The sequence below is a fragment of the Hypanus sabinus genome, chromosome 28 (genome assembly GCF_030144855.1).
Source record: "Hypanus sabinus isolate sHypSab1 chromosome 28, sHypSab1.hap1, whole genome shotgun sequence".
NCBI lineage: Eukaryota > Metazoa > Chordata > Chondrichthyes > Myliobatiformes > Dasyatidae > Hypanus > Hypanus sabinus.
In genome coordinates, this window is record NC_082733.1 from 11,081,355 (window position 1) to 11,097,452 (window position 16,098).

Consider the following 16,098-nt stretch of genomic DNA (forward strand, 5'->3'; position numbering starts at 1 on the left):
TGCCATTTCTCTGTTTCCCATAACAATTTCACCCAATTCATTCTTCAAGGGCCCAACATTGTTTTTAACTATCTTCTTTCTTTTCACATACCTAAAAAAGCTTTTGCTATCCTCCTTTATATTCCTGGCTAGCTTGCATTTGTACTTTATTTTTTTCTCCCCGTATTGCCTTTTTAGTTAAGTTCTGTTGTTCCTTAAAAATTTCCCAATCATCTGTCCTCCCACTTACCTTTGCTCTGTCATACTTCCTTTTTTTTAATGCTATGCAATCTCTGACTTCCGTTGTCAACCACTGTGGCCCCTTTCCCCCCTTTGAATCCTTCCTTCTCTGGGGGATGAACTGATTTTGCACCTTGTGCATTATTCCCAAGAATACCTGCCATTGCTGTTCCACTATCTTTTCTGCTAGGCTATCTGTCCAGTCAACTTCGGCCAGCTCCTCCCTCATGGCTCCATAGTCTCCTTTGTTCAACTGCAACACTGACACCTCCGATCTGCCCTTATCCTTCTCAAATTGCAGATAAACACATCATATTATGGTCACTACCTCCTAATGGCTCCTTTACTTCAAGATCGCTTATCAAATCCTGTTCATTACACAACACTGAATCCAGAATAGCCTTGTCCCTGGTCGGCTCTTGTACAAGCTGTTCCAAGAATGCATCCCGCAGGCACTCTACAAACTCCCTATCCTGGGGTCCAGCACCAACCTGATTCTCCCAGTTCACCTGCATGTTGAAATCCCCCATAACTACTGCGACATTACCTTTGCCACATGCCAATGTTAACACCCTATTCAACTTGCACCCAATATCCATGCTACTGTTTGGTGGCCTGTAGACAACACCCATTAGGGTCTTTTTGCCCTCAGTTCTATCCACACAGACTCTACTTCTCCTGATCCTATGTCCCTCCTTGCAAAGGACAGAATCTCATTCCTCACCAACAGGGCCACCCTACCCCCTCTGCCCACATTGCTGTCCCTACGATAGCATGTATACCCTTGTACATTCATTTCCCAGGTCTGATCTCCCTGCAGCCATGTTTCCATTATCCCAGCAACATCATAGTTAACACCTCATGCATTCAGATATAGAATTTTTAGCCCATTTCTCCTCTCTCTGTTTAAATCGCTGCCTATTGTGCTTAACCCAGTTCCCCAAACTCCCATCGGGCTATACGCCCCTTGAATTTTGTTGTCCTTCCTAAATTTACTTATTCTTTCTGCACATTTAATTCCATGTTCCGTCAGACCATCCCGCTGTACATGTGTCCTCCTTATCACTTGTTCCGCCTCACCTTTCTCTACTGCACACTTAATATTCCGGAACATAATTTGAATTCCGGAAATTCAAAGTAATTTAGTTTAAACCCCTCCCCCCCCCCCCCCCCCCCACCAAGAAGCACTAGCAAATTTTCCTGCAAGAATGTTAGTACCGCTCCAGTTCAGGTGTAAACCGTCCCATCAGAACAGATCCCACCTTCCCTGGAACAAAGCCCAATTATCTAAAAACCTGAAGCCCTCCCTCCTGCACCATCCCCTCAGCCACGTATTAATCTGTATAATCCTTCTGTTCTTTGCCTCACTCGCACGTGGCACAGGTAGCAATCCTGAGATTGTTACTCTGGAGGTCCTGTGCTTCAGCTTCACACCTAACTCCCTGAACTCACTATGCAGGATCCCCTCACTCATCCTACCCACGTTGTTGGTCCCTACATGGACCACAACATCTGGGTTCTTGCCCTCCCTCTCGAGAATAACCTGCACCCGATCTGAGATGTCCCGGACCCCGGCACCAGGGAGGCAACATATCATCCGAGACTCCCTATCTTCCCCACAAAATCTCCTATCCGCCCCCTGACTATAGAATCCCCTATCACTACCGCTTTCTTCTCTTCCCTCCTCCCCTTCCTAGTCGAGGGTCCAACCTCAGTGCCAGAGACAGGACCACTGCAACTTGTTCCTGGTAGGTCATCCCCACCAACAGTATCCAAACCGGTATACTTATTTTTGATGGGAACGGCCACAGGGGTGCTCTGCTCTCTCTGTCTGCTCCCCCTGCCTCTGACTGTTACCCATTTGCCTACCTCCTGTCTTTTTGGTGTGACTACCTCCCGATAAGTCTTATCTAACTCTGCCTCTGCCTCCCGAATGATCCGTAGTTCATCCAGCTCCTGTTCCCATTCCCTAACTCGGTCTGATAGGAGCTGCAGCTGGATGCACCTTTTGCAGGTGTGGTCATCAGGGACAACTGTGTTGACTCTGACCTCCCACATACTGCATACGGAGCACACCACTGCTCTAACTGTCTCCCCCATTACCTGATCCCAGATTCATTACCTGATTTCAGGCTGAGACTCATCAGCAGGACTGGAGAACCTGCTGAAGGGTCTTGACCTGAAACATCAATTGTACTTTTTTCCATAGATGCTGCCTGGCCTGCTGAGTTCCTCCAGCATTTGTGTGTGTTGCTTGGATTTCCAACATTGGCAGTCTTTTTCTCATTTGTGATTTGATTCAATGATGGTTCATTTTCGTATTTTAGATGAAGCTCTTTTGCAAAGCAAACCGAACCATTTCTGTCGGAGCTCTAGGGATGACTCCCCCCAAGCTCTCTTTGCTGTAAAGCAGCATTCCATTCTTCAAGTTCCAGTCTGCAGGACTTAAAATTTCATTAACACTTATAATTATTTTGTTGTATCTTTCTGCTGGCTATTATTAATTCAGGGGCTTGGATCCTCAAATCTCTGAGCATCATTTCTCTCTCCCCACTACTTCTGCCATTAAAAGCAGGACAAACTGTGCCTCAGCAAAGATAGTCCTATGTGTCAAACCCAATTTACATTTGATTCTGTTACATCAGCTGCAGAATTTCACCTTAAAGAGGCCTCTAAGAAGACATCAGTGAACCTTGACTGTACTTGGCACGGGTTCAGCAAGGGTCAGACAGGCAAAGCACAGGAACAGGGGCCTCAGGGCTTGCATTAAAAGTTATTCAAACACTTGGAAGCCTGCATTTTCATTGCTGGAGAATTTGGAAGGAGGGAGGCAGAGTTCAGCACAAGGACACTTTCCACACCACATGTTGCAGAATACACTTCTGAGGACAGTGCCCTGGGCAGCAGCTGCCTGTCCCAACATCTGTCACTGTGGCTCTGCCTGGTATCGAGATGGGGAACAGGTTAGAAAGGGCATCCACCACCAGGTCACGAACCTGGTTCTTAGGCAAAACACACCCAGCTCTTGTTTAGTAGCAGCTCTCGCCGCGACATCTCTTGCTCCTGCATTCCTGCTCCTGGCGCTACATCCTGTAACAAATGAATGAAACATCCCTGCAGTGGGTAGAACACAGAGCTGCTGGCTTCAATCCCGCACTAAACTGCTCCTTGATCTCCACTTCAGACATTGTCCTTGAGGGGACTGACACAGTGGCTGAGCTGGTAGAGGCACTGCCTCACTGTAACACACACCCACAGTAAATCACTCCTGATATGTGGGTGAATGGGAGAATCTGGGACAGCTGATGGGAATACAGGGTGAATAAAATGATGGATCAGTATAACTGGGTGGTTGATGGTCCGTGTGGACTCATTGGGATAAAATGACTGCTTCTGTGCTGTATGACACTATGACACAACACATTTCAAAAATATGGAATGAATTGGAATCAGTAATCGGTTTATTAGTCACAAGTACTGAAATACACCCAGTGACCTCCTGTACCTAATCAAGTGGCCTCTGAGTGTATGACCGTGGTCTTCTGCTAGCTGAAGCCCATCCACTTCAAGCTTCAACATGTTGTGCATTCAGAGATGTTCTTGTGCACAGCACTGCTGTAATGCATGGTTATTTGGGATATTGCCGCCTTCCTGTCAGCTTGAACCAGTCTGGCCGTACTCCTCTGAGCTCTGTCATTAACAAGGGCTTTGACAAAGTTCCACGTGGAAGGTTAGTTAAGAAGGTTCAGTTGTTAGGTATTAATGCTGGAGTAATAAAATGGATTCAACAGTGGCTAGATGGGAGATGCCAGAGAGTAGTGGTGGATAATTGTTTATCAGGATGGAGGCCGGTGACTAGCAGGGTGCCTCAGGGATCTGTTTTGGGCCCAATGATGTTTGTAATATACATAAATGATCTGGATGATGGGGTGGTAAATTGGATTAGTAAGTATGCCGATGATACTAAGGTAGGAGGTGTTGTGGATAATGAGGTGGGATTTCAAAGCTTGCAGGGAGATTTATGCCGGTTAGAAGAATGGGCTAAACATTGGCAGATAGTGTTTAATGCTGAGAAGTGTGAGGTTCTACATTTTGGCAGGAATAATCCAAATAGAACATACAGGGTAAATGGTAGGGCATTGAGGGATGTAGTGGAACAGAGAGATCTAGGAATAACAGTGCATAGTTCCCTGAAGGTGGAGTCTCATGTAGATAAGGTGGTGAAGAAGGCTTTTGGAATGCTGGCCTTTATAAATCAGAGCATTGAGTACAGAAGTTGGGATGTAATGTTAAAATTGTACAAGGCATTGGTAAGGCCAAATTTGGAATATTGGGTACAGTTCTGGTCACCGAATTATAGGAAAGATATCAATAAATTAGAGAGAGTGCAGAGACGATTTACTAGGATGTTCCCTGGGTTTCAGCACTTAAGTTACAGAGAAAGGTTGAACAAGTTAGGTCTCTAATCATTGGAGCGTAGAAGGTTGAGGGGGGATTTGATCAAGGTATTTAAAATTTTGAGAAGGATAGATAGAGTTGATGTGAATAGGCTGTTTCCATTGAGAGTAGGGGAGATTCAAATGAGAGGACATGATTTGAGAGTTAGGGGGCAAAAGTTTAAGGGAAACATGAGGGGGTATTTCTTTACTCAGAGAGTGATAGCTGTGTGGAATGAGCTTCCTGTAGGAGTAGTAGAGGCCAGTTCAGTTGTGTCATTTAAGGTAAAATTGGATAGGTATATGGACAGGAAAGGAGTGGAGGGTTATGGGGTGAGTGCGGGTAGGTGGGACTAGGTGAGATTAAGAGTTCGGCATGGACTAGGAGGGCCGAGATGGCCTGTTTCCGTGCTGTGATTGTTATATGGTTATATGGTTAAAATCACTTAGATCACATTTCTTCCTTATTCTGAACAACGACGAAACCTCTAGACATTGTCGCATGCTTTTATGCATTGAGTCGCTGTCATATGATTGGCTGATTAGATATTTGCATTAATGAGCATGTATACAGGTGGAACTAATAAAGTGGCAGCTGATTGTAGAACAGTACAGCTGAATACAGGCCCTTTGACCTATGATGCTGTGCCAATCTTTTAACCTACTCCACGATCAATCTAACCCTTCCCTCCTACATAGCTTTCCATTTTTCTTTAATCCATGTGCTGATCTAAGAGTCTCTTAAATCTCCCTTAATGCCTCTACTGCCACCACAAGCAATGTGGTCCACGCACTCACCATTTGCTATGTAAAATACCTACCTCTGACTTCTCCCTATATATTTTGCCAATTGCCTTAATATTATGCTTTCTCATATTAGCCATTTCCATCCTAGAAAAAGAGGCTAGCTATCTACACTATGTATCTTATTATTTTATACATCACAATCATGTCACCTTTCATCCTTCTTAGCTCAAGGAGAGAACCTTAGCTTGCTCAACCTCTCCTCGTAAGACATGTTCTCTAAGCCAGACACCACCCTGATAAATCTCTGTGACCTCTCTAAAATTACAACAATTACATTTAAGAAGCACCATTGCCATTATAGATTGGTTCCAGGATCCTTCCTCCACAGGCGCTCAGCTCCAGCACATTGTTTGTTGGTCCAGATTCCAGCATCTGCAAACTCTTGTGACTCTCTAACTTTGCTGCAATTCCTTTCTCTGGGAAACAACTGCCTGGCTTTCCAGCCGGTCACCTTCTAAATTCTCAATTTTCCAGGTCTTCAGTATTAAACATTGGTGCGTTAGGTCAAAACAATGCCGCTTGTCTGCCCAGTCACCCTCTCCACCACATTCATTATTGTCTGTGAGTGACCACTCCAGAATGTGGCAGAGTCAGCAGCTGCTCACCTGACAATTTCTAATTTATGCACATTACTTTGTTTAGATATATGTAATTCATCTTTAGGTTTCATCCTTACTTTCCTAAGCTATTGTGTGTTGTGTGTACTACCGTGCTTTACACCCTGGTCCAAAGAATAGGTCTCACAGGTTTTCTTGTCAAAAACACTCTAATGTTCTCATTTGACAGTATACATGTATGTAGTTAAATGACAATAAACTTTACAGGACTTCACTTGACATGGGATGAGGATGAATTTCCTCTCTCAGAAGTTTGTGAATCTTTGCAACTCTCTACTCAGGAAGCTGCAGAGACTAAATTACTAAATGTATTCAAGCCGAATACAGAGTGGTATTTGGTCTAAAGAGAAGTTAAAGTTTATGTGGAACAGGCAGGAAAGTGGAGCTAAGGCTAAGATTTTGTAAAAAGGTGGAGCAAGTACAAATAGCCAAACATCAGCACACATTCTTCATTTTCTTACTGCTCAGCCCAAGTGTAAGACGATGGGAGTGTGGTTGCTTGTGTGATCATCTCAGATGGGTTCTGGTGGAGAGAGGTTCCCCCTCTTCCATGTACTAATACACTGGATCATCACATCAGCACCTGCGGCTGAGAAAGAACTAATCTTGAAATTCTTAGAATCCTCACATAATAAATAATTTAAAATGATTCACTAGTGTAACCTTCTAATTCATTGCCTGGACTCTGCACTTCTTATCTCCTGCTGTTCCAGACCATTCAGTCCTAATATCTTAGACAACTGTTAGCACTAGAACAATTACATTTAACAAGTACCATTGCTATTATAGGTTGGTCAAAGATTCTTCACAAGGTTTGACATATGAGGTTATATTAGGGCAGAGAATAAAATATTACTGACTGAACAAGATTGTTTGTGAGTTAGAACACATTCAGCAAAGATTTAAATAAGCTCATGTTACTGAGGGTGGAGATGCAGAAAATCACTGGAATAGATTGCACTATAGGCAGAGACTCATAACAAGTAGAATCTCTTCCAAGTGCCACCCTCTCCCTTTTCGTACACACACTGCCATATTGATGTACTTAATGTTCATCGTTACAGTTACTGATCTGAGAGGTTACAGCCTGCAGTTTCCATGGTGTTTTTTCCCCACAGATAATGGGTCAATCTGGATAAAACTTAATAAATAGCAGAACACCGAGTATAAATACCTTGGGTCATTTCCAGATGAAAGTCAAATAAACTGTAGTTGCTGTAAGTTTGAAATAGTTCTGACAAAGGGTCACGGACCCCAAGCATTGATTGTTTCTCTTTCCACAGCTGCTGCCTGACCTGTTGAGATTTTACCACCATTCTATGGTTTTAAGTTCAAAACAGCCAGAGTATTTTTTTACAGGTGTAGGGCTCTCAGTACCATTAACTGTTCAGGCTAACAAAATGGCTTCTCTGTATTGTTATAATGAAATGGCTTCTCTGTAATATTATTTAATGCTGTAATGGGTTTCTGTGTCTGAAATGTTTGGTTTATAACTGCAGATAAGGGGGGAACTAACCAATGGAGAATTGTTATGCTATCTTGTATGTGTGAGCTGAGTTCACGGTCTTTTCGGGAGGCAAACGAGGAGCGCGGACGTGGGGGTGCGGATACTGGACGTCTGCAGTTCAGACAGTGGCCGAAGGCTCGGAAGGTCATTGTGGATAGAACCGGGGGCATGAGCTCCAATGTATTAAAATATTATGTGCACAAACTGATAAACTTACTGATTTGGCACCTATAGGTTATCTGTTTCTACTAACCCATCACTAAGAAATCATTATAAAGTTGTAATTATTTACTCTCCTTTGGTGCATTGTTTGATACTTGTGTTGTGAGTGTGTACTGGGGGGGCATTACACTGTATTCACACCGAAGTATTGCACTGTTGGCGGGGCGACGGCGGTTCGCCCTAGGCGAACGGGAGTAAATTGGGGGCACAGATGCTACACAGGTTTGGTAGGCTTTGCATCCTCTCACTCTGTCAGGAGGGAGTTATTACCTCGGCCACCTGCACTGTAGCCATTTAAAAACTACAATAGATAGCATTAAACTAATCAATTTTTCTGCCCCATTGTGGTAGAAATTACAAACAACTGAATGCCTTGTTTTCTTGCAAACCTGCAACATTTGAAAATTTTAGTCACCAATTATATTATCTTTCAGGTTTGATTCACAAGCATTACTGCTGCAGTTTCTTGTGTGGAATTTTGGTCAAATTTTGCAAAAATGTCCACAAAATTATGTATTCTGTGGGCATTTTGCCACCAGGACCCCAAGTGAACTGAGCAAACGTTCACAAGAAAACATAACGTACAATTGAGAAGAATATTTCAAATTCTGAGGGGCAGAGATAGAGCAGAATGTCAAAATCTTCTTCCCATGGTAGGGATAATAAAAGCAAAGGCTGGGAGGAAAGAATTTCAAAAGGGATCTGAGAAGACAGTTTTTTTATATCAGTGAGTGGTCAACATCTGGAACATACTGCAAGAGGAAGTCATGGAGTTAGATATACTTACGATGTTTAAGTAAGATTTTGAAAGGTGTTTAAATAAGCAAGGCATAGATGGATACATTCCTCATGCAGGCAGATAGTATGAGTGCAGATGAGCATGAAGGGTAGGTTTGAACATGATGGGCCAAAAGGCCTATTTCTGCACAAAATAACTGTGACTTGGACCGAGAGGCAGGAGCTGGGATCTGACACTGGGAGAGCCAGCAAGCCCAATGGACAGAAAAAAAGAACATCTGATTTTCATCATCTGAGTTTTGGAGGCAAGTACCGTCATTTCAACTTTAACTATTAATTTAATTGGAGCTCTTCTTCCCCTAATATAAACTCTTTTAGAACAGAGAAATAAGTTCATGATCAGATGAGAAGCCAGCAATCATTGGAGCTACATGGGGGAGGAGAAAGAATCAGGTGTTAGAAGCAAATTGTAAAAAACATTGTCAATTTACAGTCTATAATTCAGGAGGATGGTGATCACCAGCCATGAGCGCAATGCTCCAGAAAGTGGGAGGGATGACAGAGGCATAGGTATGTTCTCTCAAACAGAACAGCAAGCAGAAGGAACTAGAGCTGGATGCAACGGAAGATATTCTGCAAGAAATGAGGGAAGAGTCAGATGGGAAAATCATTTTCTGAACAACACATAGTTTGTTCCCTCCATATCCACTCTGCCAGGCTTTCTGGAACAGAGTGGCAGGGAGTGACAAGTTAATGTTAAAACTATGGCTCTCGCACAGAAATACATGGTAATACTAAATCTAATGGAGCACTACTGGTCTTTAACTCACTTTGTCAACACCACACTCTGTCCCATCTAGCGGAGGATCCAATTTTGTTTTGCATGGTAAGTCTTCTTCCACCAGACACCAGAGACCTGAGCACATCGTATGCTAAAATAAAAGGAGATTTTATGGTTAGATGTGAGAACTATGTCATATCTCCAATTTGTCATTAAACCAATCAACAAAAACATATATCACACCTTTAGATACAATTTCCCATTCTCCAAGAAGATCTGTAAATAAGAATAATTACAAATATGCAGAAACAATAATATTGTTGGCTAGTCATAAGTGATTGGAATCTCCACAACCCAGAGACAGGGGACTTGTTGCATCACTTCATTAGACATTCACAAAAATTAACTTAATTCTATCCACCACTTACAATTCAGATCCCTTAGTATTTCTACTAAACAGAAAACAACTTCTGGAGTTCCCCTTCACATCCATTGCAAATCTAAGCATAACCACAACTAAGAGGGCCATTGCACAGTAGAAGGCAAAGTGGTGTCATGAATTAACCCAAGGAAACATTAGGCAGCTGATGGACAGAACTTGCTAATTACCAGCAAGCAACCATTAACCATTACCCATCATCCACTAGTCATCACCCAAAGGCTTTCATCCAAATACCACCACCAAATAACCATGACCCAATATGCATTGCCCAATAACTGTCATCCAATAACCAACCTCCAATGACCACCAACCATTGTGAGCTTCAAGCATCTCTTAACCAACAGATCTTATGAGCAATGGGATAGCCGGTTCTGGAGGATAACTCAGTTCAGACGTGAAAATGAAGAGTTGGATTTATGAGGCTTCTAGAGAGACCTGTCTCTTCTGGAGCACAAAATGAAAGAAACATTTATCTTTTGAGCATTATTCGGCTGCTTCGCAGGTTTCAGTCTCAGAACCTCTTCAAGTTGATGTTTGGTTCTGGGTGTTCCTGTCGTAACCTTGTGAGACATTACACAACCACCAGCTGTGTGCTAGTATTTTCATGGCATTAACACAGGTTCCAGCAGGCAAGGAGCCTAAAAACTTCACAGAAGTGGCACAGGACATTAATATCCCAAGATATTTTCACTGTACCTTAGTACCTGTGACAATAGTAAAGCACTTTACCAAGTTACCTCAGTGTCACTTTCCTGCACTAATGCCCATATCACCATCTCCCTTGCAGATATGAAGAACTCTATTGTAAATATACTCAACAACCGAGCCTCTGTTCCTGAAGGACAGAGAGAAGGATATAGACATACATAGTCCCTTCCAGGAACCCAGAACCCTTTAACTGTTGAACAAACAATTAAGAGTAATGTAGGAAATATGGGGGTGATTGATATTCATCTAGTTCTTCATGAGATAATCATGAAGAACCATACTTAACTGGTCCCAAACTGAGGTGGCAGCAGAGACCACATTTGTGGATCTAAAGTTACATTTACACTATTTCAGATAAGACAGCGTTCTTTTTATTAGAAACCAAATGAGAACTTACAACATTCTAGAAGATTTGTAGTCATTCTGAGACCAGTTTTAAATTCCATTTAGATACCTGAACTGGCCTTAAATAAGGGATCTCAAAATAATGGGTTGGCCATTCAAGATTGAGGTGAAGAAGTATTATTCCAGTGGGGTGGGGGAGAATCATTCAAATTTACTACTTAAGAGGGCTGCAAAGGTTCAGTTGCTGAGTATATTTACAATAGGGTTCTTCATATTTACAAAGGAGGTAGCGGTATGGGAACAGTACAGGAAAGTGGCACTGAGGTAGCTTGGTAAAGTGGCTTATTATTGTCACAAGTACTGAGGTACAGTGATAAACTTTGTTTTGCATGCCATCCATACCGACCATTTCATCACATCAGTACACTGAGGTAGGACAAAGGAAAACAGAACAGAATATAGAATAAAGTGATATAGTTACAGAGAAAATGCAGCGCAGGCAGGCAATGAGGTACAAAGCCACATTGTGCAGTTAGAAGTCCACATTACTGTACAAGGGGACTGTTGAAGAGGATAAAGATCAGCCTTGGACTTACTGAATGTCTCAATGGCCTGCTCCTGTTCCTTTTGAGTTTTGCTTCACATACATTTCAAGAATCCATAAGAATCAAAACCAGATAATGTACCAGGTAACACCTGTCCTGCTGTCTTTAGGTATGTGCATATGCATTCCAGTATCCTTCTTATCCTACCATCCATTGTACCTTGTCGGCCCTTTCTGAATGTACTACCTCTAGCTTAAATTCTGTTTGCCATTTATACACCTGTCCAGAAGGTCCATCAGCACCTGGAAAGAGTGGGTCAGTCTATACCTTTGCTACTCTATCATTGAGTTAGATCATGTCTGAACTTTCACCTCAGTGTCACTTCTTTTAAATTTCTGTTTTCTTCAGATATAGAGTGAAGGGAATTCTAACTGGTTCCATCATACCCTGTTATGCAGCTTCTAATGCACAGGATCTCAAGAGGTGCCAGGAGTGTAGTCAGTTCCATCATAGGCACAACCATCCTCGCCATCGAGGCCATCTTCAAGAGGCAGAACCTTAAGAAGTAGGCATCCACTATTAAAGACTCTTAGTATTTGGGACATACCCTTTTTGTGTTACCACCATTGGAGGAGGAAGGAGAGGGGGCTCAAGACCCACACTCAATATTTTAAGAATAGCTTCTTCTGCTCCTTTCATCAGATTTCTGAGCAGTCCATAAACCCTTGACTACGACCTCATTATTTGTCTTTTGCACTATTTATTTATATTTGTAACTTACAGTAATTGTTATTCCTACAGCCTACTGCTAATGCAAAACAACAAATTTCAAAACATGTCAGTGGTAATAAGCCTGATTCTGATTTCCTGCACTAACCCTATATCCCTCTGCTCCTCTGATATCCAAAATCCAATCTCTCTCTCTCTCTCTCACAGGCTTTTTTCCACACTGTCATTCTTTGCATCCTGGCAGATAGTTTTATCATTGCCTCAAAATTTAAGTTCAAATCGTTTATCTAAATCACAAAACAGCCTTCCAAAATCCCACTGCATAGAACCCTAAGTTTCTAAACACATGTCAACTATTAGCTTTTCCTTTCAGCCCACCGAGCCAATTTTAATTAATCTCATTTCAAATCCTATGGGCTTTGATCAGCCTGGCATTTTCACAACCCTCACTAATATCCCTGCAGACAACATCAAGTTTGCTGCCCTCATTGGCACCTCCCTATCACCCATAAAAATTGGATTGCTCAGAACAACTAAACCTTAAAATTCTGCGCTGCCATCCTTGATTAATCTGACCTTTCCAAATGCTGTTTTCTGCTGCCTCTTGGATTTCTCCCAAAAATTTGTCCATCAGTGATGTTATGCTGACTGGTCCGCAGTTACTTGATCTATTCCATCCTTGATAGAATCAGTGGCCAAGTAACTGAGATTGCGCCACCGAACAGAATGACTTCACTTTCTCGTTAGTTACTTGGTGGAAAACTTTCTATATAAATTGAATCTTTCATTGAAAAGCCTGGAATGAGTGGATGAGGAGAGCATGTTTCCTTTAGTAGGAGAGACTAGGAGCTGCAAAATAAAGGGATGGCTCTTTAAAACTGAGAGGAGGAGAAATTTCCTCAGCTGGTGGGTGGTGAATTCATAGAATTTGTTGCCACAGGGGTTGTGGAGGCCTAGTCATTGGGTGTTTTTAAAGCAGAGATTGATATGTTTTTGATTGACAATCATTGCATGGAGAAGGTAGGAAAATGAGGTCAACAAAAAGATAGCCATGATTGAATGGTGGAGCAGACCTGATGAGCTGAATAACCTAACTTTCCCTCAGAGTTTCATATCAACTGGGTTCTGTTGCTCTCGGAGATGTTATTGAAATTCTGAGATTTATGGATTGGATTGTAGTTCATATTGGCTTTGTTCAGTTCTATGTTTCCTTTGTGTTCTTGCCCATTCTCTCCTGTTGCCGACTGACAGGCTGGGAGTTTGGTGTTTGATGTTCTAATCTGTTAGTTTTTGTGTGAGGGAGGAGTTGGGGGGGTGTTTGGGCCTTGTGAGCTTCGGTTTCTTTTTCTTTTCGTGCGGGGGGGGTTGTAACTAGAGGGCAAGGGGGGATTGATGTCTTTCTTTCAACTACTTCTATGCTTTTCTGTATTTGTGGCAATCTGGAGGAGACAAATCTCAGAGTTGTATTCTTTATGCATACTTTGATAATTAAATGAACCTTCGAATTTTGCTCCTATAGCCTATGGTCTCTTCACAAATGCATCTCAGATAAGTAGTCTGGCAACACAGTGGGTAGGTTACACAAGGGAAATAAATGTTGATGGGATAAATCTGGGGGTAATCGGTTTGCACCATGTTTTCTGAATCAACACCTTCAGGAGAACATAACTGAGAAATGAAGATGAGAAATGTGTCCTTCTGGCCTCAGCAGTAAGGGTGTAAGCAGCAGAGGTGTAGTTAGTGAAGGAAACTCTCTAAGAGAGGATAGATAACGTAATGTGGTCCCAACCATCTAGAGATCAGAGGAAGTACAACTTGATAACTAGACACACCTCTAATATCTGATGGCACTGGAATTCCCTGGCATTGACAATTTTTACATCTCTGCTACTTGTGGAATTGCGCAGGAACTGTTCAACACACTTCAGCTCTCACACAAAGTGAAGTTATTTTAAAAACACTTCATCGACAGTGAGGAGTTCAGGAAACCTGATGTTCGAGGCACCAGAAAAAACAGGTGGAAAGGCAGGCGTCCGACTGAATCTATCAACAGTTTTCTGTTCTGCGGCACTTTATATTCCCCCACTTCATCATTTTTCTTCATTGCCTGTCGCAGCTCATTAATTCTTTTAAATAGGCTTGCCGACAAACTAGTTTTCTAATGTAGAGAATGAAAGCATTAGGGAACAGATTCCTTGCCCTGTGAGTCTAGTTCTTCAATGACTTGCTCATCCTGGTCTAACCTCCAGCTACTACAGCCTGCTGCACAACAGCTGATATGCATAACTTTTGAAAGGAAAGAATAAACTTGAGGTTTCATGTTTCCTGATGAGAGCTTCTTATGTTCAAGGCTCTTTGCCAGGAAAGGGATATTGCACATGAAATCCATGCATATGTACTCAATTAACTGTCGCAGTCAATGAGTGATATACAACTTGCATTGCGACTGCAGAAGGAGCTGAAGCTGGAGCTGGTCTGAAGCAATTCTAACATCATTTGATGGCACCAGCATACAATGCTCCCTCAGTCAACATCTTACAGATAGCTCACAAGAATATCCTTAGTACCTCTTTTATGTCTGTCTTTCACCTTAAGTGGGTTTCTGGGACTGTTAGAGCCTGCGATTTACAGTTTGAAGATCATTTAAGCGATCCAGCATTTTGCTGTCTTCAAGAAGATTCCAGGAAGCGAGTGTGTACTCAGACGGCTTTGATGCAAAGAAACTTCGAGACTCTTCGACTCCATTTTGCCATTTAAAGCATCCGTTAATCGCCGATTAAAGCATCGAGGCCGTTCGAGACATCAAGGGAAAGGCAGAAGGCGAGCAAGAGTTTCAGCACTAACTGCCTTCCTTTTGATCGCTCCCGAGGAAAGAGTCTGTGAATGGCCCTGCACTGTGTGGCTCACTGTGGCAGGCAGTAGGCCTCTCTGCCTCGCCCGCTGTCCCTCTCTTTCGATGAATGTCCGTGACATCATAGGATGGCATCGTGTTTCTGCATTTATGGACTGTGAACCTTTTCAGACTCATGGTTTTTATATAGTGTTTTTTTTAAATCAACTATTCATTGTTGTGAATGGGAGGGTGTTTGGGGGTTGATGTTCTGCTAGTGTTCTCTTAGATTTTTGTGTAGGGGGCCGATGTTCCTGTTCCATTTTGTGTTGTGGAAGGGGGGTTTTGGGAGGGGGGGGTTGTTTACAGGGGCTGATGTTCCTGTTCCATTTTGTGTTGTGGAAGGGGGGTTTTGGGAGGGGGGGGTTGTTTACAGGGGCTGATGTTCCTGTTCCATTTTGTGTTGGGGAAGTTGGTGGGTTTTGGGAGGGAGGGGGGTTGATGATCAGGATGCCATTTGTTTTTTTTATGGGGAGTGTGTTTGATGTTTCTCTCTGAATAACTTTCATATTTCTCATTTTCATGGCTATCTGGAAAATACAAATTCCAAGTTGCATACGGATACATGCTTTGATAATAAATGAACCTTTGAACCTTTTGCCTGTAATGAGAATATAGGATAAGTTGTAGATTCACAGGGAGATGCACCAGGAAAACAGGCCCACAAGCCCAGAATGGCCACACCAATCATCAACCTGTAATTTTACACCAATTTGGCTTTTAATTCTTCACACACTCTCCTCAATGGACCCATGAATCGCACACACTAGGGGACAATTTACAGTGCACCTACCTGCACATCTTGGGGTTGTGGGGGGAAAATGGAGACCCAGAGGAAAGAAGGCAGAACATGCAAACTCCACATAGGAAGCACCTGAGATCAAGGTTGAACCCGCATCTTTGGTACTGTGAAGCCATCCCTGTACTAGCTGCCACACTGTGCTGCTCGAGGGCTGCCTGGCTGGCTCTTGTTTTACCCATGGTCTGGCATTGCATTCAGGTAGATGTCCACCTCATTCCCACAGAATCAGAATTAGAAGTAGGTTTATTGTTATTAACACACATCATGAAATGTGTTGTTTTGTGCCAGCAGTACATTGCAAGCTTAACAA

The 16,098-nt window shown here is 42.7% G+C and overlaps 1 protein-coding gene across 2 annotated transcripts in view; it reads right to left on the bottom strand.

The window, feature by feature from the left end:
* adamts17 (ADAM metallopeptidase with thrombospondin type 1 motif, 17) overlaps nucleotides 1-16,098 on the bottom strand; it is a 460,607-nt gene that overhangs the window by 164,056 nt on the left and 280,453 nt on the right. For both annotated transcript variants that reach the window (XM_059952603.1, XM_059952604.1), the window contains exon 11: nucleotides 9,377-9,478. In XM_059952603.1, coding sequence (XP_059808586.1) covers nucleotides 9,377-9,478 — 102 coding nt within the window. The remainder of the gene's footprint in view (nucleotides 1-9,376; nucleotides 9,479-16,098) is intronic.